The sequence below is a fragment of the Harpegnathos saltator genome, unplaced genomic scaffold, assembly GCF_003227715.2.
Source record: "Harpegnathos saltator strain DR-91 unplaced genomic scaffold, Hsal_v8.6 scaffold403, whole genome shotgun sequence".
Lineage (NCBI taxonomy): Eukaryota > Metazoa > Arthropoda > Insecta > Hymenoptera > Formicidae > Harpegnathos > Harpegnathos saltator.
Window position 1 is genome coordinate 1117870 of NW_020230210.1, and position 21014 is coordinate 1138883.

Sequence of the window (21014 nt, forward strand, 5' to 3'; positions counted from 1 at the left end):
AAGTACCAAAGTACGATGTTATATTTGTAATTTATAACATTCAAGTACTTGACAAACTTCATCTTAAGTTTATTCTGACATAAATTAGCTAAAAAAGAGAAAATGTTAAAGATATTTAAGGGTTCCTTGATTCTCAGAGAACGATAAATCTCGTTTCAGCTGATCTTAAATAAAGTGGAACATGCAAAATATGAGTTTCAAGTTGCAGGATCAAAAAAAGAGATTAATAATTCTTGTATCCATTTGAAGGTGGTTTCTGATTATGAAGAGTGTAAAATGTAACTTGAGGATGAGCGAGAAAATGGACTAACGTAGAAATTCGCCTGAGATAGACACTTATCGGACTTTTTATTTCGGATGGAACTTTCGTGTAGAGTCGGCAGCCATATCGAGCAACGTCTGACATGGACGGAAGGTATCGCCGTAGTGACTTCGGAACTCCTCCATCTTCTTGACGAGTCGATGTGCGCCGTAACGGTCCACCCAGTGGAACGGCCCACCTGTGAATGGCGGGAAGCCCAAGCCGAACACAGCTCCTACGTTGCCTTCCAACTAAATTATAAATCGTTAATAAACAGAAGGTCCTAATGAAAACATTAAACAGCGTATAAAGGTGAAAAATGGTGTATTCCGTGTAAGTTTTTATAAGTCTATGACAATTTATACATGTGTTTGCGGAATTTAAATTTTTGTGTCAAAAATATTCAGATTAATTCTTTCATTATCTATTGACGCCAAGTAGACTTGTTAAATGAAAGTAGAGATGTTAGTAGAATTAGATAATTTGTTAAACGTTATATACGAACTTACGGGATTGGCTAGGATATTTTCTTCCAAACATAACACTGCCTCGTTGACAAACCGCGAGACCATTCTCAATTGACGGTCCTCGTTGGACGTGCTGCCTTTGGGTTCGAGCTTGTACTTTTTAAAGATGTCCATGGCGCCAATATTTACATTTCGGTGCTTGGAGCCGGTTTCGTATACAAATATACCTTTACCAGACTTGCGCCCTGCGAAATGGATACACAGCATGTAGTAAAATAAACTCTTTATATAAGATGCCGTCAAGTCGAGTCACTGATAAACTTATAACGCAAGTTATAAGTCATAACAAATATTTAATTCTTTCTGTACACGTGAGTAAAATGCTTCGCTTTGATCTTTTAGGAACTACATAGTGATTTGAGCAATATGATTATATAAGCAAAAGTTTACCGAGAAAACCAGCCTTGACCATATCGCTAAGTATGTTTATGTCACCGCCTCTTAAGCGTTCGCCGAAGGCTTTGGCGAGATCTATGCTGATATGAGCGCCCACGTCGATACCCACTTCGTCGGACAGAGTGGCTGCGCCAACTGGGAAGCCAAACTTTTTCGTCAATTGATCTAGGTCCATTGGATCTACACCTTCCTGTTCAATACATCACGTTTGTTTTACATTTTATAGATTCTTCTGTAAGTAATCATTATGATAAATATAATTGCCATTTACCTGCAACAGTCTAATTGCTTCTGACAGCATCGTGGAGAGTATCCTGGTGGTGTAAAATCCAGGACCGTCACCTACGGTAATGACGGTCTTGCCCTGTTTCAGGCCGACGTCCACAGCGACTTTGGTGGTTTCCTCGGATGTTCCCTTGTGTGTTATAATTTCCAGCAGCTGCATCTTGTCGACGGGAGAGAAATAGTGCATACCGATCACCTGAAAACAATCATATTTCGTATAAGATCATATAGGACAGTTGTTAATTTATATATATTCCTTATATGTTACTTTATCAGGGCGACTGCTGCCGGCAGCGATCTTCGTGATGGGAATTGCAGACGTATTAGTAGCAATGACGCAGTGATTTGGCACCACGGATTCAATCTCCTTCAGGACTTTGTGCTTGATATTGATATCCTCGAATACTGCCTCAATCACCACGTCCGCATTCTTGAAAGAGTCATAACTCAACGTTGTGTCGAGTTGTGACAAATACTTGTCTTTTTCGACACTGCACAGAAAGTTTCTCATTAAGAAGACTACAATTTTGTTACGAAGTCCTGTTTAATACTGCAGGAGTTACGCACATGGAGATTCGTTTGCGCTTCACAGCAGCGTTTAGACCTTGCTGAATTTGATTTATACCACGATACAGTCCGTTTTCATTGGTATCCTTCATGACGACACTGTAGCCTTTGTCGATACTAACTTGGACAATACCCGCGCCCATTAAACCCGCGCCAACTACAGCGACTTTTCTATTCACAAAATGAGAAAAATGTGATAAAAAAATAATAATAATGAAGAATATAGAACAAAATTAGGTAGTGACTAATTATCGTAAATACTACTGCACCAAAAGATTCGCGGTCTGTTTTGTAGTAATCAATAAGATAAGCCATAAGAAGATATATATACATACTTGGGTGCATTCGTCGCTGAGCCAAAACGATTCTTTTTGCAAGCTGTTTGACCAAAGAACAGACTAATGAGACCTTTACTCTCTGGTGTAACCGTCAATTCACTGAATCCTTTGGCCTCTGCCTCGAATCCAGCAATAGGACCTTTATCCAGACCGACTCTTATTACTTCCAAGATCTTGAGCGGAGCGGGATATAAACCACCAGTTACTTTCATCACTTGGGCCTTTGCTCTCTTGAATATCTGATCCTTGACAAAGTTCAAAGACAGAACCTGTTGCGTTATCTTGCCAATGATGGTCTTTGGGTCGCGTTCGGCCTTCAGTTTTCCACTTGCGAGGTCTTTTGCGGCTTTCACTGCGTTCTCTTCTAAGTATCTCAGTGTACTGAAAAATATACAGTCAACTTTAACTTTTTTGATTTCTCGAGATTTGCGAAGAATTTTCAGTCTTATTCTTAATTTAATTTATGAAAGAGGCTTTACTTTTTTAAAATCCAAGATACTAAGCAGCTCTTAAAAATATAGGAACGGAGAGATGATAGCAATGAAGCCTTAGACTTTATTAGTTAGGTAAGAGTTATTACGATTTTTTAAAGCTCGTATGAAATGTTGTAGTAAATTAATTTGAAAGTGCGTTTTTTTACTTTTGTTCGGGTGTGCTGATTCCCGGACCTAGACGATTTACGATCATGTCCACTAATCCAAGTTTCTTCGCTCTGTCAGCCTTAATCATTCTACCAGTAAGCATCATATCCAGGGCAGTAGGAAGGGAAACTACTTTAGGTAATCGCTGAGTGCCACCACCGCCGGGAAGTAACCCAAGCATTACTTCAGGTAATCCAAGACTAGTCTTTTTACTGTTAACAGCGACTCTATAATGACAGGCTAATGCGACCTGAACAAAAGCAATCGGATTAATTAATAAAGTTTCTATTTATATTTATTATTATGACAATTATATTTCTCTCATTTCTACATATATATTTTCTTTATTTTAAATTTTTATTTCAAAATCCAAATAATATCATATAAAAATTTACTTTATTTCATTATACACCGTAAGAATTAATTATGTATCACTTCTCACTTCTAACAGGATACAATATAATCTGATATCTTAAGTTTCCACAGTGTAAAGAAATGTTTGATTTGATGAAACATCAGAAAAAAATTGAAAATGGACGCAGTAAAAGTCCAAAAATTAAATAAACAAAGTACAATATGTATTCAATATCTGATAATGAAGTTAAATATGTTTCCTTAAATGTTTAATATGAATATTGCACGTTACCTCTAATCCTCCACCAAGACAACTGCCTTGAATAGCAGCAACAATTGGTTTGCTACTTTGTGCTATCATATTCAAAATATGAGCTCCTTCTTTTACCATCTGATAACTACTTTCTACATCCGTAAGATTTTCTAATACTTTAATATCTGCACCAGCGATGAAATTATCTGGTTTCCCACTAATGAGGACTACTGAATTTACAAGTGAATTCGATTGAATTTCCGTCAACAACCCTTTGATTTCCTCCATTACTTCCTTATGCAAAGTATTCATCTGTAGATAAGACAAGACAGTAGATAAGACAAAAATTTATGTAATATAGATAAGACAAAAATCTATATAAATTCTTTCTACTTTAGGAGTATCTAAATGCTTTGTTTAATAAAAAAGAAATAAACACTGTTTTAATGAAATTAAACACTATATATTATATAAGCACATATAAACATTATCTTTGAAAAGGATTAAAATTACTTAACAGATACCTTATGCAATTTTATATTTTACATCAGCAGAATTTCAGATGCAGATGAATTTTTTAAATTGTTTAAAGTTTATGCAAACCACTAAGATGCCAGAATATTAAAGAACAGAAAGAGTAAAGAATATTAAGAACAGAAATTGTAACTATGATTGTAATTATAACTATAATTTGTATGTATACCTTGACTCCTGGTGAGTCCATTGTAATAACTGCTACATCATCTACTACTTTGCACTTGAAATGTTTCCTATTTGCTGCGGTGGCTAATGTTCTTGATGTTTGGTACATACCTGTAGTTAAACATTAAGATATAAGAAAACTATTTGAATATATATCTAATAGCTAAATATAGAACACATATGCAACATAGAAATTGTGTGCAATTCTGAATAAACATGTTAAATATGTCAAATATAAAATATAAACAACAAACAACAAATAGTATATATCTTTTTTATACAATATTTAACCTTACTTTTTTGCCTTAGGCTCCTCTTAGGGTTGCGATAGAGTTGATATATTTTTACTTTCTTCAAATTTATATTCGTATTATTTAGAAAACACAAAATTATTTAGAAAATGTAAGGAATTATTCGTAGAAAGATTCTTCATTGTTTGGTTGCTTATGTCAATTGAAGTTCAGATAAAATATTCAGATAATGCACTCAAATTACTCAAAGTGGAAAAACTTGAATTTCAAAGTTTGGTAGTTTGAACGGAACTAATGATTAATCATTTCGATCGATGTTTGTTGGACTCGCCTCAATTGTTTGAATAGTTTGGACAGGTGTCAGGAAAAATTCCAATGAAAGTACTCATCATTGTAAACAGAAGATAATCTCGGAATTCCTGACCAACTTCAAGTTAGACATTGAAATTCAAATTGAATGGGCTATTTGACAGTTTACTGCACATTTTAAGTGCTAATTTAAATCTACAGGGATAAGTAAACAATATGGTTGATATTTTATGCAATTAGGTTGTTAGGAATTTTTAATACAATATGCAATTTGATTTATTATTTATTGATTATTCAGAGTAGAAGGAACAATCCTGTCAAAGTAGTACATTTCCCACAATGGTAGCTTAAAGAACTGGAAAATATCAGTAACCTTATGCTGAATATTTCTATTACACGCGGCCTACGTATAAATTATCATGTTCTTTAAATACATAAAATGTAACAGTTTATTCCTAGTGACAACGAGACCTCGAGATCTATCGGTGCCAAGACTATTATAGTTATATCACAAGTCGGTTCCTGCAATCGGCTCCCTTCATAACGTAAGAGCAAAGGTCACACAATGAATTTTTCGTATCTTGGACTTAATCAGCCGGTCACACTCGACATTGACACAATGTCAAGAAGATCCGGCTCAACCGACTTTTCAAGATACGATCTTCAGCCTCGAACCGGCGTACGCCATTATCGATCTACGGATGTCTGCCGCTGTTCGTTCTCGATCGAACGTTCGTTGCCCAACCGAGATCGGCTCGGCGCATTATTTATTCATTTGTCGCGGCTGATCTTTACACATTATATGTGATCCCGAGCATCAGACGATCTTTAAAAACGACCCTTCCAGTCCGAGGCCAGCCGAGCCTCCCATCCACGTAACGAAGAGAAACATGAACCGCAGATCGATCGTTGATGGATCGTTCTCACGTCGGCTTCGTGCCTGCTTCGAAACGTTCTCGAGCCGCATCGTAATCACCTGCACGTGTCACCAAAGTTGCGCCGGAATGGGCACGGTGCGCGAGGGCGCCGAACAACCTACAGCTCGCCATATTTCGTTTCACTGGATCGAATGGACTCACTTGCTCACTCACTCGCCTCGCATCGAGAGGGAAAAACGCGAGTCACCGTAGACCGCTTCGCGTACGAGAGACACTTTGCGTGTACCGTTCTGCCAACGAGCGAGCAAGGATATCGCGTTGCGCGCGCGTTCCATCAAAGTGGGGACGCACGCGTTGCGAGAGATCGAACATCCTTATCGACTCGATCGGTAAACAACGGGTCTTCTCTTCCGTCTTCCAGCGCGTTTTGACCTTTGCTCGGCGGCTGGGAGAGATATCAGTCTTCAGATTTCATTCTCTCGCGAAAAAATCGCTTGATCAATTGTTCGATCAAGCGGAAGATAAGTCGATATTTCGAGATTGATATCGTGAGAAAGAGAAGGAATGCGAGCGAGTTTGTGAAATGAAACGTCCGACGGACGGACGACGCGAGAGAGAGTGAGGATTATTTGAGAATATTGTCATATTATGTAATAGCTGCTGGGAAGTATCTCTCTCATTTGATATGTTTGCGCGATATCGCGATTGTTGCTTATCCATCCAGTAGTGATAAACATCGTGTGTAGCGCGATAGTTTTCTATCACATAATATCTTTCATTATATTAATTGATTGAATCTGTTACAAGTGGAGAAAATACACAGACGTATACATACACGTACAAATTACACTTGATAAAACTAAATTAGATTTTGTCTCGGAATAGTTTTTTTTTTTAGTTTCCTTTTTCTCTCTCTCTCTCTCTCTCTCTCTCTCTCACACTTTCTTGGAAAATCATAAAGCGCGTCTTCTCATTTACGGCTAGACTTCCATATCAAAAGCCGGGACACTTTGTGTATCGATAGAATTCGAGTATCGATACTCTCCGCGAGAAAGTGCATGCGTGCGTGTGTGTGTGTGTCGTGCAGGGTCGCGATCGGCTTACAGTGCAAGTAGGACTTTGCTCCCGATATTAAATTACTAACGTCATTGACTCGTATATGCCAGATTGGATGACATACAAAAAGACATGACTTTGCAACTTAATCACGACCGACGCATAACCGAATGTTAGCTAAGTAATTAATTACATTTCATTAACTTTCAGTGATACAAATAAGATACAATGGCACACACGTGTGATCACGTGTGACTTCGTTGAAATGAAATGCAAATATGTTACATAATTGTCGCTTAATATATGCCAATCTATCGAGAATGGAATATGCATGAAATAATTTACATTATTTTCAGATTTCAATCGATATTTGCTTAACGATTGCTCTTTGTTCCTTCTATTTTTGTAGACTTTCGTTTGGCTGTAAACTGCCCCTTGAGCATTATTTTCCGTTGTTTTTACGCAACAGCAATGATGAAGAAATTATGAGGGAACAAGATGCAGTCACACAACCTATGTTATCCGCTCATATATTTACGACAAATTATCGCTGAAGACTGTAATACCGACGGAGTCGGTGATACAAGCGACAATCGGGAGGTGCTATGATCGCGATCCCGAATTCCTTGCAGAGTCGCTCGTTGTCATCACTTTCCAATTCATGAAGCGACCTATGTAAACATCAGGTCTGTTCTTTTTAGTTGAAGCAGTGCTGCGCCGAAACTTCGCTCCTTTTCTCCCCAACGCAACATTTGTACGTTTGTTTCACTCTAATGGCAAGAAGCGTACCGTAGCTCAGCTAGAAGGAACAGACCTATTGATTCTCGAGTCACGTAACCGCATGTTGCTGCTGTTTATGTTCAAGAACGACGGTTCATAGTCCGCTGTTGTCTTATCGCGCGTCATTGATTACAGCGAATCGCTCGCACGAAACGAGTGGCGTAATCAGCTCGCGTTGGGTGACGACGGCGATGAGCGAGCTATGACGTAGCAGAGCGAGCGAAATTGGACGGACAGCGAATATCATCGCACCTTATCTACACGAACGGTTCATTTGGGCGTCTCCTATGTAGGCGTCTTCTGTTTGATATGTGTTCTGTTTGATCGATGTCATTCCGGCTGACCGTTGTACAATTAGACCACACTGATGAGAGTGAACAGAGTGACGTATTTTCCAAGAAGTAGAGAGGGGGGAGTGGGAGGGTTGGGAGGGAGAGAGAGGGGAAATCCACGAGAAATCGTGTTTACGTTCACGTGTAACGTTCAGATGGAGAAGTTCATTTTGTAATTCACTATAATCGTCAGGTAAGTGGTGAGCTCGTGTGATGGAGATGACACATTTGGATGTCACCATCAGATGTTATGACGCTTGACACCCATTGACAGGATGTCTGAGAACACGCACAACAAAGAGAAGTGGCAGCTACTGCAGAGCCTTCGCTCTACCGTGGAAGGTTTGATGATTGACGGAGTATCCAACGTGTGGAATGTTTATGGTGGCCTGAACCGGTTGCACAATGTGGTGGAGCAGATATTCAAACACGGTTGTCGGATATACGATCCCAATGTTAGTTGGATTTATTGCCCTAGAAGTTTCCTCGTTAAAAATGTTATCTCTATATCTTGGTGTTGTATCAAGATTACTATCAAGGGTCCAAACGATTATCTTTTTATAGATAGGAAAGTGCTAGTTACTCTTAAGAGAGACATTGTGTTGCTTCAATTTGTTAACGTTTCGCAAGATTTTCTGCACAATAGTATTATATCTGAATTATTCTTGTAAGGGTGAACCAGACTGTTGGATATTTATTCAAGGACTAAATTGGCTTCAACCTTCCTTGGCTACATCACCGGTGTTGTCAGAAAATGAAGATTACTTATGCAATCTGTCAGCCCGGATAACGTCCAAGAAGGACATGTTATGGCTATATAAAAGGTAACTCTATCTTTTTACATTAATAAACACAATCACATATTCACATATATCACATATTCATATCTGAAGAGAGGTTACACAAGTATATGTTTTATCTACAGAATGTGGAATTTTTTGTAGTAAAAATAGAACAATACACTCTGAAAGAAAGATACATAATATGTATTTCCAGTCTAGAAGGCCATTCCCTATCACACAAATTATCATGGCTATTATCTGATAAAGAACATCTACTTTCTTGCCTTGAGCCATGGGCGTTCCTTTGTCAGGAAAACCTAGCAGAGGCGACACTTTTGTGCCTAAGGGCAGTGGAGAGAAATCAGCCAGTGTTGCTAGCAGAAATCGATCCCTGTTTAGTAAGTAAAATTCAGAATTTCATAATTTAGAAAGTAGATTCTTTTAAACGAACAGTAAGAACAGCGCACATCGCACGGGCGGCTTGAAAGTGTTAATGAACTTCTCTACTTTTCCATTTCGATTTACAGTTTCTGCCAACATGGATATCTCCCAGAGCGAGTCCCAGACGTCATCGTCGTTCGTCCTCATATCCGGTGAATTTTTCCAGTGTCGGCCACGGTGTCACGCGAGACAAAAGTCTCAGTGTATACAGCAGATGTCACTTGGATCAGCTGAGTGTCTCAACGCAGGCTGTGTCGCGCGACAAAATGGATACTGAGAGCGAAGAAACATCGAAATCTGCACAAGTTATCGACATCGATAGCGAGCAAAGCGATTCCAAAGTTCAAGAAATATCACTGAAGACGTGGAATAGTTTGCCTGCTTTAGTTAAAAACCATAATAAGGTCGTTGCTGAGAATTCAGGCCCGATCTCACCGACCATCCAAGAAAATTGCAATAACAGCAACAATAGCGATAGTAGTAGCAATAGCAATAGCAATAATCATCCTCGCACCTTCGAATTAGCGAAGATCATCGACATCATCTATTCAGAATCAAAACAACCCGATGATACTAACACAGAGAAGCTTGTGGCAAAGCCCAAAACGCCTGTCAGACGAGAACGAAAGACGAAAAGTCGAAGGACGAAAACCCGACCAAGTCAAGGTAAAACAGCGTCTTGCAGCATGTTTCTCGAAGCTCCTTCGAGCGTTCATGAAGAAGCTGGTAATGTAGTCGAAGAGACGCGACCAACTGTTGCAACGAACGAATCGGTGGAGATGAAGTACCTAGAGCAATGGACGACGCGCAGGAAGACGTCGTTCCTGGTGGGATCAGCGCCTGAGTTTACGGGCTCATGGAGCTTAGAGATAGAGGGTCAGAAGGACATCCGGACACCGCGGAAGAGCTTCATGGAGGACGGCGGTAGTAGCGTGCAACCGATGGCGACCGGTTACTTCCCGCGTCCAGCTGAAGGTCAGAGTCTAGCCAGTTTCTTGACTTCTGCTCAGTTTTCCCGCGCTCATGACGCCGAGCTGGACCGCGAAAACGCACACTTCAGCATCTGCGAGGCGATGATCGCCGCTATCGAGCAGGTCAAGTGCAACCGTCTGCAGCGTCGGTTGTTGGACGATGCAGTCGACGATGAGAGCGACGAGGAGATCAATCGATTAAAGCAGCGGATCCGACTGCGACGTTGGCAACGACAGGAGGAGAAATGTCGGGGCAAAGGCTGGAGCCGCGACCTGCTGAGCGATGGCAGGACCGACACGACCACGACCACCGATCAAAGCGTCAGCCCATTGTCCACGTCCCCGGGGACAACCTCGGACAGTATGTCCACGGACTCCTCGGAGCTGGACGAGCGGAACGTGCTGAAGCTCAGGAACGGTGGTATGTCCGCGTCGAACGTCGATCTGTTTTCGGACGCGGAGTCGCGCGCATCAAGGCATGCTACGGATTCGACCCTGAATGAGAGCAGCGTGTCCGCTGAAGGAGTGGCTCTTTCTCTCATAAGCCGTTTCAGCGAGAGACAGCTACCTCGGGCGAGCGAATTGCAATGGCTAGTGTCAGAAAAGGACGCTCCTCAGCGCCTGTTGCCGATGCCGAAGAGCTGGCCGGTCAGCCCCGACGAAGCCGAAACCGAAGACGCAGCGACGATTTCATTGAGGGGGACTACTGAGTGGGCTCCGCCGCGACCGCAGATTATTTTCACACCCCATGCACCACCGGTGTAAGTATGAAGAGATAATAGAGTTGACATAGAAGAAGAATACTTTAAATATATATTAAATAAATAAAAATATAAGTATAAACGTTTGTGGTATTCTTCATCTCAGCGATTTCACTTGGAAGGGTTTCTATTTTTATCTCAATATTTCATTGTTTTTCTTTCAGGAGACGAATGTTGATAGCTAAACAGAATTACAGATGCGCAGGTTGCGGCATGAAGGTGGCGGTGAAGTACGCTAATCGCTTCCGATACTGCGAGTACTTGGGCCGATACTTTTGTACGGGCTGCCATACGAATCAGGTGGCGTTTATACCGGGGAAAATTTTATCGAAATGGGACCTCAATAGGTGAAGTCATTTTGCCTCTTTAAAGAATTTTGTCGTCATCAGTGTATCTGAGTATTGCTATTATTCTAAGAAGACATTGCTAATGAGACGTTTCTTACTACAGATATCCCGTATCGAACTTCTCGTATAGATTACTGGATCAGATGATGTCGGATCCGTTGTTCCACGTGAACGACTTGAATCCGCTGCTCTACAGACGTATCAAACAATTGAACAAGACAAGGGTTCTGCGTATGCAGTTGTTCTTCCTGAAAGATTTTTTGTTTACCTGCCGATTCTCGACCAGGTGAGTGTCGAGGCTTTTTGCGACGTCACTTGGCAGCACGGAGTATCTCGAGAAATTAACCTAATCATTCTCGGAACGTTTCAGCCTTCAAGACGTGCTGAAGAAGGAGCCGAATTACATCATAAGCGACCCTCACGTATATTCGATTCAAGATCTGATACACGTGAAATTCGGAGTTTTGTTTGTCAGGTTGCAAGAGCTCGTCGGAGTTTGCTGCGCGCATATTGCGGACTGCGAGGTATTTATTTCTCATCTTTGGAACTTCGTCATGATATTTCATACTACAGTTCGGATATCGCAAGATAACGTCATTTCGACGTTTTTCTCCCAGTTGTGCCAAGCTAGAGGATTCGTGTGCGAACTATGCTGTTCCAAGGACGTCATATTCCCGTGGGACTTATCGCGGGTGGTGCGATGTGAAAAGTGCGGTGCCTGTTTCCATGCGGATTGTAAGCGCGGTAGCAACAAGCCCGAGTGTCCACGGTGTGAGAGGCTGCATGCTAGGCGAATCTCCAGGGAAGAGAAACCCTGACAAACGACGAAGGCGTTCCTCGTCACGCCGTACAGAGTCGAATACGCATACTGATTACGCGGGAAGTGGTTTTCAAACCGAAATTTACCTCACGAGAGTTACTCGAAGCAACGTACATCATGATTATGCGAGACTGTTCCGCTGATGTAAGATGTTATGTATACGTGTGTATACATAGCATAGCGAAGGCTGAAGCATTGTGATACCCGCATGTTGAATTCCGATTTTCCTGGAAGATCTCAGACGTTATGCGCGCGAAAAAGTTTGTCGGATTTTTCTGTCGCTCTTGAAAATTACCGGTCTGTGAAAACATGCATCTCTTAGAAGATAAGTCGGATAATTTATTGAAGAACGCAAAGTAGCATAAAATCACCGCCCATTTTACGCAAGCGATTGAGAAAGGTGCGATACTAACTACATTTCACTATAAACTGTTACAGAGAAAGTGATTTTTACATAAAGCGTAATATATAAAATAAAAATACATATAACGCAACCAGTTACAAAATGCGTGCGTAGCAGTTACCTCTTTTTTTTTGATAGACTACAGAAATATTTGAAAGATATTTATACACGTATTTATTCAGGCGTAACGGAAGTATGTGTATATATATATATATATATATTGAAAAGTATTATTTCTCTGTAACTCTGTAAATGGTATAAGATAGTTACATCGGCAATTTTTTAATGTTTAGATACTATTGACAAGTACAAATAGCGTAGTCGTTATCGTCTTATGTATATATAAATCTCATATAATTCTAATATATAGCATGTACCTGGTTTTTACCGACATTTAGCATATTGAATGGCCACGATGGCCATCGAAGATCGGCACTACCGACACGTTTCGTTCATTTACATTTCGTTATTATAATTAGCTGTGTATAACAAATCGAATATACGGCCGATATATTCCGTCAATTAAACCAAATTTAAGAAACTGTATATATTTCTTTACACACCATCTCGGTTATGCGATCTTTAGTTGAGATTTTAAACAAGCAACATTTCTTTCCGAAAATTAGTGTGGTATACAACGTGGTAGGATACGCATTTATTATTTATTTATGAAAATTATAAAGATGTAAAATACTAGTAGATTAATATACGTTCATCATCATTTTCGCGATGGAGAATAAGAATTTCAAGACAAAATAAAGAGAGAATTTCGTTTTGATTGTTATGCTAGATTCTTGGATACATTTTTGACTTCTTTCAAAAAATTTATTACGCGTACGATTGTGACAAAAGGATCTGTCTTTCATTAGAGGACAATGTTTGTAAACATTTAAGTTAGCTACGAACTTAATGAAAAGACGAAAAAGGTGGAATGAAATTCAACACATGCATTCGGTTTCCAATAAGAAAATTCATTTTAAAATTACTGAAAAATCAAATTCTCTCGAGTATGAATGCTCATTTAGAAAAGGGGATGATACTAACTTCGTCAGCAGTCTGTCAAAAACAATACTCTTCGTAGGAGTGAGATGAATTCTGTTTATCTCGAAATAAAGACTCATAATATATAATGGCAGTAGAAAAATATATTATTAATTATATATACATCATAGGAGAGAGCTCAATTTTGAACGTGTCTTACTTAAGACCGCGCTCGCATTTTCCACACATATCTGTTACAAAAATTCACTTTGAATTTGTTCCAGTCAATCATGAGGCATATATGTACAGGCGTGAATTTACGACCGTGCGTATGTACAGTATACGCTTACATCTGTCTGTGAAGTAATTAAAAATTTAACGAAAATCGGTGGTCTAGATATGCATAATGTTACGATATATCCTTATCGAGGAGGCTCATATAAATACTGTACACGAGTATCGAGTGAATATGAAAATTATACGGGGCGGCCTTAAAATTCCTTTACTCCCCATTCATTTGCAGTTAACATATTCTCACAAATATTATTTCCCTTATATTTTTCTCATATTCTTTATTTGTGCGTTTATTTTCAATAAATAATACCAATGCTTCCTCAGAGCTCAGTTGGCGATATTATTTCTAATCAATTTTATAAAATTTATGACGGTTATACAGGGTGTCCCATTTTAAAGGATCCACTCAAATATCTCAGAAACACTGCGTTAAATCGAAAAATGTTTCAGACAAAAGTTGTTTGGGGGACAAAAGTTGAAGGGGGACGTAAGACAGCGATAGCATTTTGTTTATAGATGGCGCCACTTTCAAGATATTCACTGATCATCAATTTTCTTAAATGGAAATCCTAATTTTTTGTTATATCATCTTTTTCTAACAATTAACTCGAACAACTTTTGTCCGAAACATTTTTTTATTTGTTTAATATTTTTTGAGATATTTAAGGAAAACTTGGTAACTTTCAACATTTAACTTACGGTATCTCGTTAATTATTCGTCTAAAGTAAAAATAGTATTAGACTTTTTTACTTTATTTACTATCAAGAATATATTACTATAATAATACCCCAACTTTTGTTAACTTATCGACCTTTGGAAATTTTAAAATTATTAAATTAACAAAAGTTAGGGCTCTATTATAGTAATATATTCCTGATAGTAAATAAAGTAAAAAAGTCTAATATTATTTTTTCTTTCGATGAATAGTTAGCGAGATATAGTAAGTTAAATGTTGAAAAAGTTATCAAGTTTTCCTTAAATATCTCAAAATATAGTAAGCAAATAAAAATATGTTTCAGACAAAAGTTGTTCATATTAATTGGTTGAAAAAGATGATATAATAAAAAGTTGGTATTTCCATTTAAGAAAATTGATGATCAGTGAATATCTCGAAAGTGGTGATACCTATAAACAAAATGCTATGCTGTCTTATGTCCCCCTTCAAGGCAAACAACTTTTAAACATTTTTCGATTTAACGTAGTGCTTCTAAAATATCCTTTAAGGAGGATTCTTTAGAATGGGACACCTTGTATGTTAATCTGCTATAATAGAGTATATGTTTTACATATTTTTATCTTTCTTATAATTTTTTTCATATTTTTTTTACATTTTATTTTCTTTTTAAATAGCTACAAATAAATTATACACTGCAGGGGCCCCAACATGCTAATTGATGAATTCAGCAAGAATGAGGCCAATCCATAAATCATAATGATCATTTCAAGTGTAAAATAGCATCCGAAATGGATCTTTTGAGTTATAAAATTGCTCCATCCTTTTACCGAGCCTTTCAATTACATATTAGGAGTAATGGAACTTCGTGACCACCTTGCAGACAATAAAGATTTGGCACACACATACACACACACACATACACAACACTCTTATTATTTCAATTTTGTTACATCACACAATGAACGAATATCAATATCACAGGTTGTTTTTTTAAATTTCTATTGACAATTGTCCGAAAGTCTTTCTTTTCATCCGGATTAGAGTTTTACGTCATATAATTATATAGGTTGCCTTGAAACAGTGGATTTATCTATGCTATTAACTCTTTTCTTTTCAATTACAACCATTTTAACATGTCAGTTTTTAAAACTTTTTTTACTCTTTAACACTCTTTATTAAATTGTTCCTATAAAATAGTTTTAGTGCCTGCGTTTTTGATTACATGTTTTACGTAAACTAGTTAAGATGTTAAGATTAAAAAGTATAAATATATCTCTATAGGTACTTGTTGCTTTAAGTATAGTCACACAAACCGAATGATCATAATTTCTCTTTTTCAATATAGAAATGACAAATATATTTCATTAAGTATTTCATTAAAAAGTTTGAATTGTCTCTGGTTAAATTGTCAATTTGTACGCTATGTTAGCAAAAATTTCTGAATACATTTATCTTTCAATTTCACAATGCAATGTTTTTTCGATTATATCACACAGTCAAAGATATTGAATTCCATGAAGATCTTAGATTCGTCATATGCGCGTGTAACGACTACATATTGTGTATGTCATTCTTACTTCGGTATTATAAGCTTCAATTATCGGTCTTTATAAAAAAGTACAACCACGATACACATAACAATGCGCCACACTTGCTATACAGTATTTTAAGTATAAATTACTATTTCATCATTCACTTGCATATAATCGCGTTTATATTACCAATTTAATCGGCAATTAATAAGATATGTGTATATATATATATATATCTTTTTGTTTACCTCCATAGAAATATTATCGGTTGTGAGAGATATTAAACATTAGCTAAGTCATAAAAACAAAATCCAGAATAAAGTTAAAATTCGGGATTTATTTCGCGAAGTGTAAAAACATGACGCTAAAATAAATTTTAACAAAAGAAAAAAAGGATAAGTTAACTTACAAATACTGCGATTGTAAAACGATATAGATATTGTTATATATAAATAATAAAAGAAAAATACAATTCTTAGAAAATGGATGCAAGTGCGAGGTCCTTCGTGATTTTGCGATCAATAAGCGATTTGCGATCATCCGAAATGTTATTTTAATTTGTTTCTTTATGCATATTATTTTTTAATATAATTATCGGCATGCTAATAATTATTATCATAAAAATTTATTAACGATGACCAACAATAGTTGGCTTGGCTTTTTACCGAATTAAATTTCCATGCACATTAAAATATAATTACGTTTATTATACTAACTTAAGCATCACCTATATATCCAACTTGTCTTTTAAGGGAAGTTTTGCTACTTCAAAGAAGATTCTGAAATGTGAAGGAAATGAATTTAATATTGGTCATTTATACAAAGAATGTTATCATATTGATACTTTTATTTAGCATTCTGTGAAAGGAAATTAGGATATTGATGCTTACTTGTGACTGTATTTGTTGCGCACGGTCATTAAAGATTCTTTATGCTTCTTATGCAAGCCTTCATTCAAAGTAATGCAGATATTTTTTATGTCGTCCAATCTATAACTACTATAATACTCTAACGTCGGAGTCCATCCTCCTAGATCTTTCATTTGTAATGCTAATAACAGCGCGGCCGCAGCCATCTTGCTATCGCTGAATGTTATTACCGTATAATCCATCAAGGAGTACTCCAGTATGAATCGAGCCAAAGTTAATGTGGGCATTGATACTTTGGCACACTATTTTTGAACAATAATGATTAATGCATGGTATAGATTTTCATTCAGCTGAATCATGTCTCTTTTTAAGCGATATATTAATTTTGTTTTTGAACCAAGTATTTTCTGATAGAACATTTTAAACGTAAGTTTGAAGTCTCGAATAAGTTAAAGCCGATGGTTTTAATAATCAATGCATCGTTCAAAATTAATCATATTCATGTGAAAATAAGTATATAAAAAATAGATTACACACATACACAAAATATAGATGAAAGTATCATATAAAACATGTTTGAGAATAAAAAATAACAAACGAAAGAAACTTATCTACTTACTCTAGCATAACGCCGAAGAAATCTGTAAGAGAGTGGTATTCCTAAGTCAAAATTCACTACTTTTAAAATATTCATTTCCATTCTGATGAGCTCTCTCTGTGAATAAGCACCATCACATATATACAAGAAATCATCCACCATCGGTGGTATTCTTTCCTATAAACAAAGTCGAGAACAAGTTATTATTTGATTCACCGTACATAATTCGGATACGATTTTATCAGGTAACCACGAAAAAAATCCGGTAGAGATGTACGTATTCGTGAAACTTACGTCATATTTGCTCGCTATAAACAAACTAGCAGCACCTAGCAATTGCAGGGTTTCTTTGCCGACTGTCACTTTTGTTAAATATAAGTCGACGAGTTTTACAGCTAAATATAAGGTCTCGTGATTGAGCTCAAACGACTCTTGCACTTCGACCATCCAATCAACCAACATAGCACGCATCCATCGCGAGAGACACACTTGTCTTTCCATATAGTTCGTGATAACAAATGAACTTTCCCGTTCTTTCAAATATTGGAAAATGTCCATTGCGTACGTTGACACTTGCAAATGATCTAACCAGTTTTCAGCATCAAAATCCCATAATACACCTTCAGGTAGTTTATTTTCAGGAATGTCATCCAATAATGTAACACCCTGTAACAGCTTTTCTTCCTCTTCATTTGTCCCTTCATTTGTCATGGGTTCAATCCTTACAACTTCTATAAACTTTTCAGTTTCTGCTACATTTTCACTTGAGCTAACCTGTACATTTTGAAAATTAGTTTCATAGAGAAGTCATAGACTTAATAACAAATTTATACTACATTAATAATATTGTACATTTATTAATTGCATAATATATAAAGATATATTAATATATAATAATTATATTAAATAATATAAGTAAAATATAATACATTTAATATATCAAAATTATATTAACTAAATACATAAAAATTAATGATTCAATCTATACATATTTTTCTTAAATGAGAATACTTTTTAACCTTTATCTTAAAATTCAATACCAAATATTGAAGTATCATGATAGATTTCAACTGTTGAGTTTTTGTAATTTTTCAGATAAATAAGTATCGAATTGAAAGGAAATGTTAATTTTTAATTATTACTTTATTACTTTAATTACATTTTTTTTCAAATAAGGAACACTAATAAGCATACTAACCACGATAAAAATATTGTTGCTTACCTTACTATTAAATTTGAGACTATTTTTTACATTCTCTGCCACATCTTCCAATGCACTAACATACAATGAATTTTCCTCTGATTTCTCTGAATCTAAACTTGCTCTGATATTTACAAATTTTTGTGAGATATCTGCTTTATTCTCGTCACTCTTCTTTTCCTCATCTTTCTTTACAATAGGTTTGACACGAGATGGTGGTTTTGATTTCAATATAATTGTAGCTTTTGCTATACGTTTTTCTATAGCATTATTTTCTATAGCTGTTTTGAATTGGGGTACTATCTTGCTTGGTATACGATTTTGTTCTCCTAATGTTCTTCCAATAGCCTATAATTTGGTTTAAAACAAAAGTGATAAAATATTTAATTAAATATAAATGATACAATATAATGATATAATCAAATAAAATAAGATGAAAGAATGAGAAAAATAGGGTTAATATAAAAATGTCTAATAACAATGGTAAAAATCATACCTCACATTAGTAATATTACCAGGCATAATACTCACATTAGTAATATTACCAAAAGCAGTTCTCTTTGTTATTTTCTCTTGAGGTGGTGGAGCTTCAGCTTTTCGTTTACCACGTGTTTCTTTAGGCACTATGTTTTGCTTATTTAATACATTATTCAACAAATTTTGATTTTGACTTCTTGTTGTCATTCCTTTTCTCATGACTCCAAAAGTATTCTGTGCTCTATTCTGCTTGAGCATTACCTTTGGTGGTGCCATTTTTGCTTACAATATGACTCTAATATCGTGGTCTCTTGCTCGATTCCTGTTCACATTGTTTCGATTTACACGATAGCCATATGTTTATTCAGTAAGTTTTATCATATTTATTAACTAAATTTTCTGACAAACTCTCTGATAAATTCTTGTTAACTTAATGAATCAATCATTAGGCCTATATTTACTAAACTAATAAATTAATAAGTATATTAGTAAATATAAATACCGTTACCGTGTATTTTTTCAGTGAAAAAATCGTCAAGTTCGTTGTCAGAACGATGAAGCCGTCAGCTTGTGCAGCAGAAGCTGTGCTAGTCCTTATAACAAATTTTCATCATCTTGTATTCTCAAGAATGTAGCGAACTTGCATCTTCGATATCACACGAAGGAAAACGCGGGAGTTCCTTAACGAGGTCTCTGGTCCAATGCGATCGACCGTTTCCAGCTTGCTCAACAGATTGTTTCGTTGTCTCTTTCCAGAATTCCTTCCAGATGTGCTGTAATTGTGTCTTTTTAACGAATACTTTTACCCGAGCCGATATGTTAACTGCGCGTGTCTCGAGGAAAATACCGCCAGCAGCAACGGCCATTACGGTGGGTGGAATAATAGCTTGCGCTTCAAACTATTCGTACGTCCTGTATACTATTTATGTTATGATTATTACCTGTGCGAGCGTTATGTCGTAGCGTGTGGGAGGTGTGCGATTGTTCGTCTGAGAAGACCTCGAGTCACATGCACTACACATGAACATCAACTTACGATTGTACGTTTCTGCATAACGCCCCACATCTTTCGTCTAAACATACACTGAAGCTGAAGCCGGATGCCAGTTGACGTCGTTCAAAACTCACGGTTACGAAATCAGCGTGCGTCGATTGGTTCGTTCGTGGGACGCATATGGAAAGAATACAGATGATATATCGTCAGTGTGGCGACATCTCTGGGGAGTGTGTAGAAATACGTACGGCTTGTTTCGTCGATTATGGGCACATAATTGACACATACGAAGGGATTACATATAATTAGATTTATTTAATTTCTCGAACCCTTATCGCTTTCCGTCTTGTTTGACACTACACATACGGTACGGATGATACTAATTGTAAAGAAAGAATTCAAAGGATTGTATTCAATTGTATTCAAAGATTCTATTTTGTTATTGTCAGATGTTGAAACTTCAAGTTTTTAATATGGGATTTACATGTGTAAATGAATACTCGGGTTGAGTATAAAATAACGGGGTATTGACAAAGACAAATTCTATACAATCACTTCTTTATTATAAGTTATATTATAAAACGATTGTTATAAATTAATAAGTAAAGAATACGTTATATGTTAGGTATTATTGTTTTTCTGCATATTACATGTATTTCCATGACGATAACAGCGATAACCACCTTCAGGTTTCATGAATTCTTTAGAGGCCGGTTATTCCAACTTCTTGGTAAATTAACTGGTAGTTAAATCATATGCCTATTTTTGTCCAAGTTGAAGCCCAATAAACATCAATATTTTGTAGACATCTAAAAGATATCATTATGAAAGATATCTTCAAGACATTTCTAAAAGATGTCTAGAAATTGTCTAAAAGATATTTAAATAGATTTAGT

The 21014-nt window shown here is 36.7% G+C and overlaps 3 protein-coding genes across 8 annotated transcripts; 1 reads left to right on the plus strand and 2 right to left on the minus strand.

The window, feature by feature from the left end:
* Positions 1–329: 329 nt before the first annotated feature.
* Positions 330–6123, minus strand: Mtpalpha (monolysocardiolipin acyltransferase Mtpalpha). The gene is made up of 11 exons (XM_011151282.3): positions 5901–6123; positions 4366–4475; positions 3702–3974; positions 3055–3305; positions 2412–2795; positions 2077–2247; positions 1778–2000; positions 1496–1705; positions 1219–1414; positions 811–1013; positions 330–552 (listed from the first exon to the last, which is right to left on the minus strand). Exons 1-11 carry the CDS (start codon positions 5971–5973, stop codon positions 349–351), a joined length of 2298 nt encoding a protein of 765 aa, XP_011149584.1. The 5' UTR covers positions 5974–6123; the 3' UTR covers positions 330–348.
* Positions 6124–6905: 782 nt separating this feature from the next.
* Positions 6906–13041, plus strand: Rubicon (run domain Beclin-1-interacting and cysteine-rich domain-containing protein rubicon). Of its 5 annotated transcripts, none has more exons than XM_025301167.1 (11): positions 6906–7030; positions 7268–7544; positions 7774–8163; positions 8245–8425; positions 8643–8794; positions 8967–9150; positions 9280–10925; positions 11090–11272; positions 11376–11558; positions 11643–11796; positions 11890–12090. In XM_025301167.1, exons 4-11 carry the CDS (start codon positions 8246–8248, stop codon positions 12088–12090), a joined length of 2883 nt encoding a protein of 960 aa, XP_025156952.1. In that variant the 5' UTR covers positions 6906–7030; positions 7268–7544; positions 7774–8163; position 8245. The 5 variants fall into 5 exon arrangements, with proteins under 5 accessions (XP_025156952.1, XP_025156953.1, XP_011149580.1 ...); XM_025301168.1 differs by having other exon boundaries at positions 7268–7458; XM_011151278.3 differs by having other exon boundaries at positions 6906–7039; positions 7268–8163.
* A 1808-nt stretch (positions 13042–14849) lies between these two features.
* CycB3 (cyclin B3) lies at positions 14850–20301 on the minus strand. Of its 2 annotated transcripts, none has more exons than XM_011151275.3 (8): positions 20066–20300; positions 19633–19897; positions 19179–19446; positions 18669–18995; positions 17741–18220; positions 17468–17623; positions 16870–17150; positions 14850–16758 (listed from the first exon to the last, which is right to left on the minus strand). In XM_011151275.3, the coding sequence occupies exons 3-8, from the start codon at positions 19398–19400 to the stop codon at positions 16707–16709; spliced, it is 1518 nt and encodes a 505-aa protein (XP_011149577.1). In that variant the 5' UTR covers positions 19401–19446; positions 19633–19897; positions 20066–20300; the 3' UTR covers positions 14850–16706. The 2 variants fall into 2 exon arrangements, with proteins under 2 accessions (XP_011149577.1, XP_025156955.1); XM_025301170.1 differs by having other exon boundaries at positions 16707–16758; positions 20161–20301.
* Positions 20302–21014: the final 713 nt, after the last annotated feature.